Source organism: Callionymus lyra, chromosome 3 (assembly GCF_982586985.1).
Source record: "Callionymus lyra chromosome 3, fCalLyr1.hap1.1, whole genome shotgun sequence".
Lineage (NCBI taxonomy): Eukaryota > Metazoa > Chordata > Actinopteri > Syngnathiformes > Callionymidae > Callionymus > Callionymus lyra.
The window spans coordinates 3084758-3094625 of NC_141820.1; the positions used below are offsets into that span (position 1 = coordinate 3084758).

Here is a 9868-nt window from a genome sequence, read left to right on the forward strand (position 1 = left end):
TGGAAGTAGTCGACTCCTTGATTGACAAACACACACACATTGTTTGAGCTTGTATTACCTGCAACACCTTCACACTCACACCTGACACGGTTATGAATAATAACTTTGTAAACCTGTTCATATTGAATTGAATGTTAAAAAAACAAATAGAATAAATTGACTGAAGTGAATCTTCACGATGGAATCAGTGTCTTGATTAAATTGAAGATATTTTTACTCTGGAAAAGAATTAAACACAACAATTGAGAGAAAACACACAAAAACACTGAGATAAGTAAGTGAATAGAAAAAGAATCAATGATGTGTTATTATGATCAATATACATGTAACAACCTTTTATTTTCATTTGTCTTTGTTGTTTGTTTTGTGACTTATTTTTCCTTATGTTATCTTGTGTTTGTTTCTCATATAAACACAAATCAATCCTCTTGTTGACGACACTCGTCTCTTTCACAGGCTGATTGACTGTCGACTGTCAGAGAGAAGTTGTTCACTTCTGTCCTCAGTCCTCAGCTCTCCGTCCTCTAGTCTGACTCAACTGGACCTGAGTTACAACGTCCTGCAGGATCCAGGAGTGGAGCTGCTGTCTGCTGGACTGAAGAGTCCACACTGTCACCTGGAGACTCTCAGGTCAGAACATCATGTCTTCAGCTTCAGAACATGTGAAAGTCAGAGGTGAGACTCCAGAGAGTCAAAGTTGAGTCTTCAGTGAGTTCTTCAATGAAGCAGATGATTCTAAGTGACCTCAGTCTTCAGCAGGTTCTACTTGAACTTGATTTGTTCTTCTGCTGGGTCGTGCTGTTCAGTATGTTGACACATATTTACTGATCTCAGATCCATTCAAACACATTCGATTCTTAGACTTTTGAACTCTTGTGAGATAAACAGACAGGAAGTGAACTTTCAAAATAAAACTAAAAACGTTTTAAAGAACATAAATAACATGAACTTAAATCCACTGCAAACTTCACAATAATACAAAGAATATTCAAAGTAGAAACAAGTTACGACAACAGTTAGTCTGAAGCTAAAATGAAAAACACCAGAAGATTCAATGAACTCATGACTTGTATGAAAACATTAGATTTTCACTGATTATTATCAAACATTGAACCATCAACATAGTCCTGTCAATCAAGTCTGAAGCCATGTTGGAGTCACTAGATGAACCATCTATAGGAGATTCACTCAATAAAGACTCACAGCATGGATCAGTGACCAGAAGATGATTTGACTTTAGACTCACTAAAATAACTGAGTCGACGCTCGAGTCACAATGACTCGTCTGGGTCGACTCTTGAGTCACGAATCACTTAACCAGGTGCAGTAGTGAGTCACTCTTCACGAGTCCCAGTGTACTGGAGTCACAAATCACGAGTCACGAGTCTGATAGGTGCGACCAGAGTTGGACTCGAGTCCAAGTCGTTGACTCGAGTCCATCTCTGCCAAAAGTATTGTCTTCAAACATGGAAGATTGTTTCAAATATCAATGAAAGCTGACAGTAAATCCTGGTTTGACCCTCCTAGGCCTCCATAGTCAAACCTGCAACTACAGAGAAAACATTTGAAACCTGGAGATTTAAAGGAACGACATGTTTGAACAATGATGGAGGAAAACTTTGAAGACTTTGATGAATGTGAAAAAATATCATTAGAAAATAAGAAACATCTTCACTTGAAACATGTTTATGAATCATGAATAAAAAGTGTCACCAGATGGAATCAAACTGATCCATATATTGATTGATGTCCAGAAACAACTTCAAAAATAGTCTCCAAACTTGAGAAATGTTTCAAAAGTTGAAACTAATTCAGTTCATGTGAAGCAAACATGGAGAAGAAATGAAGGTGAATGTGACGGAGGATGATTGACACTCCATCTGTGTCACAACATAGATCCACTGGATCCAAAGATGGAGAGAATTCACCTTGAATTTTCTAACTGTAAACATTCAAATGAAGACAACAATGTTGAGAGAGTGCAGGAGTGTGAGTGACAAACACACACACATTGTTTGAGCTTGTATTACCTGCAACACCTTCACACTCACACCTGACACGGTTATGAATAATAACTTTGTAAACCTGTTCATATTGAATTGAATGTTAAAAAACAAATAGAATAAATTGAAGTGAATCTTCACGATTGAATCAGTGTCTTGATTACATTGAAGGTATTTTTACTCTGGAAAAGAATTAAACACAACAATTGAGAGAAAACACACAAAAACACTGAGATAAGTAAGTGAATAGAAAAAGAATCAATGATGTGTTATTATGATCAATATACATGTAACAACCTTTTATTTTCATTTGTCTTTGTTGTTTGTTTTGTGACTCTTTATTTTTCCTTATGTTCTCTTGTGTTTGTTTCTCATATAAACACAAATCAATCCTCTTGTTGACGACACTCGTCTCTTTCACAGGCTGATCTTCTGTCGACTGTCAGAGAGAAGTTGTTCACTTCTGTCCTCAGTCCTCAGCTCTCCGTCCTCTAGTCTGACTCAACTGGACCTGAGTCACAACTACGACCTGCAGGATCCAGGAGTGGAGCTGCTGTCTGCTGGACTGAAGAGTCCACACTGTCACCTGGAGACTCTCAGGTCAGAACATCATTTCAAACAAACACAAACACACACATGGATGTAAACAGTGAATGGATTCTTGTTTCTTCATGAAACCTTTTTCACTCTGAGAGGATTTGAATGACTTTTCCTCGACTCATGAACTTGGTTCTAGAAGTTGATATTTCATGAACACAACAGGAAGGTGAAGAATATTTCAAGTCATCTTGACATATTTATCAACACAGTCTGGAGACTAAACTCTAGTATTTCTATCATGACTCGACAGTAAAAGACGTTCAAATCATTGAATGTTGAAGAAAACCATCAACAATTAGAACAAACTCTCTTCTCTGGTTCTTGAAGCTTCCATGAGACGCAGGTTGATCTTTACAAACACACAACACAAGTCACACAACACAAGTCACACAACACAAGTCACACAACACAAGTCACACAACACAAGTCACACAACACAAGTCACACAACACAAGTCACGCAACACAAGTCACACAACACAAGTCACACAACACAAGTTACACAACATGACTCACACAACACAAGTTACACAACACAAGTCACAAGACACAAGTTACACAACACGACTCACAACACAAGTCACACAACACAAGTCACACAACACAAGTCACAAGACACAAGTTACACAACAAAACTCACACAACACAAGCCACACAACACAAGTCACACAACACAAGTCACACAACACAAGTCACACAACACGAGTCACACAACACAAGTCACACAACACAAGTCACAAAACACGAGTCACACAACACAAGTCACACAACACAAGTCACACAACACGAGTCACACAACACAAGTCACACAACACGAGTCACACAACACAAGTCACACAACACAACTAACACAACAAGAGTCACACAACACAAATAACACAACAAGAGTCCCACAACACAAGTCACATGACTCACACAACACAAGTCACACTACACAAGTCACACAACATGACTCACATAACACAAATAACACAACACAAGTCACAAAACACAAATAACACAACAAGAGTCAAAGAACACAAGTCACACAACACAACTAACACAACACAACTCACACAAGTCACACGACACAAGTCACACAAGTCACGCAACACTACTCACACAACTCAGACAACACGACTCACACAAAACAAGTCAAACAACACGACTCACACAAGTCACAAAACACGAGTCACACAACACGAGTCACACAACACAAATCACACAACACAAGTCACACAACACAAGTTACACAACACGACTCACACAACAAAAGTCACAACACAACTCACATTACATGAGTCACGCAACAAAAGTCACACAACACGAGACAACAAGACACAAGTCACATGACACAACTAACACAACACAAGTGTCACAACGCAAGTCACACGACACAAGTCACACAACACAACTAACACAACACAAGTCACACAACACAACTAACACAACACAAGTCACACCACACAAGTCACACGACACGAGTCACACAAAACAACTCACACAACACAAATCACACAACACGAGTCACACAAGAAAAGTCACAACACAACTCAGACGACACAAGTTACACAACACAAGTTACACAACACAAGTTACACAACATATGTCATGCAACATGAGTCACGCAACAAAAGTCACACAACACGACTCACACAACATGACTCTCACAATACGAGTCACACAACAAAAGTCACAACACAACTCACATGCCACGACTCACACAACACAAGTTGCAGAACACAAGTTACACAACACGAGTCATACAACACAACTCACAAGACACAAGTAACACAACACAACTAACACAAGTCACACAAGTACACAACACAAGTCACACAACACAAGTCACACTACACAAGTCACACAACACGAGTCACACAACTAAAGTCATTTAACACAACTAACACAAAAAGAGTCACACAACACAAGTCGCACAACACGACTCACAACACAAGTCACACAATACGAGTCATACAACATGATTCACGCAACAAAAGTCACACAACACGACTCACACAACATGACTCACACAACACAAGTCACACAACACGACTCACACAACACGAGTCGTACAACACAACTCACAAGACACAAGTAACACAACACAACTAACACAAGTCACACAAGTACACAACACAAGTCACACAACACAAGTCACACTACACAAGTCACACAACACGAGTCACACAACATGACTCACACAACACAAGTCACACATCACAAGTCATATAACACAACTAACACAAAAAGAGTCACACAACACAAGTCACACGACACGAGTCACACAAGTCACACAACACAAGTCACACAATACGAGTCACACAACACGAGTCACAAAACACGAGTCACACAACACAAGTCACACAACAGGACTCACACAACACAAGTCAAACAATATGAGTCACACAACGAGTCAAAGTCGAGTTACACAACACAAGTGTGAGTGGAGTTACACAACACCAGTGTGAGTGGAGTTACACAACACCAGTGTGAGTGGAGTTACACAACACCAGTGTGAGTGGAGTTACACAACACCAGTATTAGTGGAGTTACACACCAGTGTGAGTGGAGTTACACAACACCAGTATTAGTGGAGTTACACACCTGTGTGAGTGGAGTTACACAACAACAGTGTGAGTCGAGTTACACAACACCAGTGTGAGTGGAGTTACACAACAGTGTGAGTGGAGTTACACACCAGTGTGAGTGGAGTTACACAACACCAGTGTGAGTGGAGTTACACACCAGTGTGAGTGGAGTTACACAACACCAGTGTGAGTGGAGTTACACAACATCAGTGTGAGTGGAGTTACACAACACCAGTGTGAGTGGAGTTACACACCAGTGTGAGTGGAGTTACACAACACCGGTGTGAGTGGAGTTACACAACATCAGTGTGAGTGGAGTTACACAACACCAGTGTGAGTGGAGTTACACAACACCAGTGTGAGTGGAGTTACACAACATCAGTGTGAGTGGAGTTACACAACACCAGTGTGAGTGGAGTTACACAACATCTGTGTGAGTGGAGTTACACAACACCAGTGTGAGTGGAGTTACACAACACCAGTGTGAGTGGAGTTACACAACAGTGTGAGTGGAGTTACACAACAGTGTGAGTCGAGTTACACACCAGTGTGAGTGGAGTTACACACCAGTGTGAGTGGAGTTACACAACAGTGTGAGTGGAGTTACACAACAGTGTGAGTCTAGTTACACACCAGTGTGAGTGGAGTTACACACCAGTGTGAGTGGAGTTACACACCAGTGTGAGTGGAGTTACACAACAGTGTGAGTGGAGTTACACACCAGTGTGAGTGGAGTTACACAACAGTGTGAGTGGAGTTACACACCAGTGTGAGTGGAGTTACACACCAGTGTGAGTGGAGTTACACACCAGTGTGAGTGGAGTTACACACCAGTGTGAGTGGAGTTACACAACAGTGTGAGTGGAGTTACACAACAGTGTGAGTGGAGTTACACACCAGTGAGAGTGGAGTTACACAACAGTGTGAGTGGAGTTACACAACACTAACACTAACACTGACATTAAACACAAACACACATCAATCCTCTCACAACAGTGAGTCATGTGATCATTTATACATCAAGTGTTGAACTGATGAAAACTTCATTATTTCATGTGTTGATCAAGTTGATCTTGATTGAAATCAAAGTCTTCAAATGTTCACACAATCATGTGATGATCTTATGAACGTCAAGAGTTCAGTGTTTCCTCCAATCAAGGCTTTCAAGGCAAAATAGAGAAAAAGTCTCTTGTTGACGTTTCTGTCTCTTTCACAGGCTGATCTCCTGTCGACTGTCAGAGAGAAGTTGTTCACTTCTGTCCTCAGTCCTCAGCTCTCCGTCCTCTAGTCTGACTCAACTGGACCTGAGTCACAACGACCTGAAGGATCCAGGAGTGGAGCTGCTGTCTGCTGGACTGAAGAGTCCACACTGTCACCTGGAGACTCTCAGGTCAGAACATCATGTCTTCAGTTCTTCTGATTTAATGAAACTGTTTCTCCTTCATTACAGTCTGTCAGCGTGTAAGATCTCAGCAGGAGGTTGTTCTTCTCTGGCCTCAGCTCTGACATCTAACCCGTCCCATCTGAGAGAGCTGGACCTGAGCTTCAATCATCCAGGAGGACCAGGACTGGAGCTGCTGTCTGCTGGACTGGAGAGTCCAGACTGGAGGCTGGAGACTCTCAGGTATGGACGGAGCAGCAGAACTCACTGACTGAGCTCCAAAGATCTACTGAACATGTGATCAGAAGCAGAGAGATGTGAGTGTGTGACGCTGCTCAGACTCTTCATCTGAACTGAGCACATGAATCCAACTCTCAGAGCTTCTCCATGTTCTCCTGCTGGACACCAGTGGAAGAACAAGGAGACAGTGGAGACTGAGCGAGTGTTTCTAGATCCATCTTTGTTGTGGTCCACACAGTCATGAAAGAACGTCCACTTAGCAGCATCTGAAGTCAAATGAATCTGATCTTCTCAATGTTTCTTCCTCCAGGCTGGATCACTGTGGACCACAGAGGTTAACATCTGGATGGAAGATGTGTAAGTTTGATTTGATTGATGGATGAGAACTCCTTGACTCTGTCAGCTTCTAGTGGAGCAGTTGTGATGTTGAGATGTTGTTACACTTGAATCTGCTGATGGAGCTTCATCAAGTCCAGGATGATGGTGGAGATGAACACAGAGATGTTTCAAGAACATGAAGAAACATCATGTTAGCTTCATGCTAGTTTAGCTGCTGACTTGATATGGACACACTGGTGTCAATCAAATGATGATTCTGGGATGTTCCTCCTGGTTCTTCTCTGGAGGTGGTCCCAGTCTCAGAAGACTGTTGACTTCACTTTGATGATGATCTCCACTAGATGTCAACAAACAGAGCAGCCCTCCCTGGCTTGCTGGGACACGGAGTCCATGATTGTCTTGAAGTGAAAGTTCTTCCACCATCATCACCTCTCGTGTCTTCTTCTCTCAGACCTCCGTCCACTCTCACTGGACCCGGACACAGCACACCGGCGCCTCCTACTGTCCAAGGACAACAGGACGGTGGAACTTGTGCCGCAGGATCAGGATTATCTGGACCATCCCGACAGATTCCACCGGTGTCTTCAGGTGATGAGCAGAGAAGCTGTGACTGGACCATGTTACTGGGAGCTGGAGTGGAGAGGAGGAGCTTCTATCGCACTGACTCTCAGAAGAGACGGAGGGAAAGAAGACGAGTCTGAGTTTGGACAGAACCGTTATTCCTGGAGTCTGAGCTGCTCTGATGATGAAGGATATAAATTCTGTCACGATAAGAAAGAAACTGTCATCAAGAGTCAAGAAGTTTCTCACAGAGTAGGAATGTTGATGAACTTTAGTGAACCTGGATATTTAACCTTCTTCAGTGTCTCCTCTGATGGACAGAAACACCTCGACACCTTCTTCATCTCCACTGAACCTTTGTACCTGGGATTTGGACTCACAGAGGTTCCTGGTTCTGGTTCCTCAGTGTGTGTGTGTGACCTGAGTGTGTGAGTGTGTTCCTCCAACACACTTGTGTTGCTGCTGTCAATCATCATTAAAGTGCTGACAGTGATGATGGAAGAAATCTGCTCCTGAAACAAACGTGTTGATCTGAATGTTGTTGAAGAAACTCTTTCATCACTTGTTGAGTCGACTGAAGACTTGAAGTTCAGTGGAGCACGAGTCACTCATGATGTTCATCATGTTTAATAAAACATTTGCTTTAAAACTTTCAAGAGACTCAAGGTCACTTCACAATAAAAGGTTAGAAAGAAGGTCAGACAGGTAGATGTGAGGTCAGACGGGTAGATGTGAGGTCAGACAGGTAGATGTGAGGTCAGACAGGTAGATGTGAGGTCAGACAGGTAGATGTGAGGTCAGACAGGTAGATGTGAGGTCAGACAGGCAGATGTGAGGTCAGACGGGTAGATGTGAGGTCAGACGGGTAGATGTGAGGTCAGACAGGTAGATGTGAGGTCAGATGGGTAGATGTGAGGTCAGACGGGTAGATGTGAGGTCAGACAGGTAGATGTGAGGTCAGACGGGTAGATGTGAGGTCAGACGGGTAGATGTGAGGTCAGACGGGTAGATGTGAGGTCAGAACCGTCACGAGGCTTCAGAGAAAGTTCTAGAAGTTCTTCTTCATCTGGACTCGTGGCTCCAGAGACAGTCCTCCAGGGTCTGTCGTCTGGTCCAGCCTCCAGTCCTGTCTCCCATGTTCACGCTCTCTCCAGGTCCTTGTACTTCTTGCGGAACACGGACACCTGGTCCTTGAAGAGCACCGGGTCCAGGCGCAGCTGCGAGTGCACCAGAGGCATGTAGCCAAACCAGCTGAAGGTGTTGATGCACTCCTGCCGCTGACTGAAGTGCTCGGGGTCGACCCAAGGAACCGTCCTGGTGCCCTGGTGAGCCAAGAGAAGGTGGTGAGACTAAGAGCATCGGCAGGATCTCAGGAAGAGGAGCGCCCACCTGTGGACCCGGGAGCTCCTTGGACTGCTTCCTCTGGGCCACTTTGATTGGCGGCAGGTGCGTCGCAGCAGAGACCAGGAAGTTCATGAGGATGTCCTCGCAGTTGCACGAGCGGTCCACCAGAGTTCTCAGGGACTGGGGCAGGTAATGAGTGAACAGGTAGTGGTAGTACCTGCGAACATATGCAGAGTTTGAAACATGTTACCACAGTCCTATGAAACTGCTGTTCTCAGAGCGAACACTAGAGGTCGCTTCAGACTCACAGACTTCTTGTCCATCACATCAGAAGTTCAACCTTTAACGTCTGAACATTTGTTTCTTTATTATTCAGTAAAACATAAAAACAATCGATACAAAACTACTTCCAAGCTTTTCAACTTAAAAATATATTTTTTTATTATAGAAACTTTAGGATTAAAGAATTAATGTTTTACGATATTAAGGCTTAAACTCAAAAAGATGATTCAATAGAAGAAAACGGTTCAAATAAAGGAAAAATGTTAAAAAGCATTTTTTCTTGAACTAAATGTTTGGTTTTGAAAAAACTTTTGATGATATTGTTTTTGATCAAAATCCACTTTCTTTTATTCATTTATTTTATTGTGCAAGTGATGTGTTTGATTGACTTTTTAATGTTAGTAAATCGTTTGTGTCATTCTTTTATTTTATTGGACAGACTTGTAGAGGCTCATGTTCTTCTGTTGAATTATCTGTGAAATCATGGTTTATTCTTGAGATTCTTCTCTTAATGATGACGTTTAAGTGTTTGAACAGTTTATAAAACGC

The 9868-nt window shown here is 42.5% G+C and overlaps 1 protein-coding gene across 5 annotated transcripts in view; it reads left to right on the top strand.

The window, feature by feature from the left end:
* LOC148083027 (NACHT, LRR and PYD domains-containing protein 3-like) overlaps positions 1-8349 on the top strand; it is a 31121-nt gene extending 22772 nt beyond the window's left edge. For 4 of the 5 annotated variants that reach the window (XM_087786183.1, XM_087786182.1, XM_087786181.1 and 1 more), the window contains 6 exons: positions 457-630; positions 2427-2603; positions 6389-6562; positions 6623-6796; positions 7104-7150; positions 7584-8349. In XM_087786183.1, coding sequence (XP_087642309.1) covers positions 457-630; positions 2427-2603; positions 6389-6562; positions 6623-6796; positions 7104-7150; positions 7584-8125 — 1288 coding nt within the window. In that variant the 3' untranslated portion in view covers positions 8126-8349. The remainder of the gene's footprint in view (positions 1-456; positions 631-2426; positions 2604-6388; positions 6563-6622; positions 6797-7103; positions 7151-7583) is intronic. The other variant, XM_087786184.1, reaches the window with a different exon arrangement.
* Positions 8350-9868: the final 1519 nt, after the last annotated feature.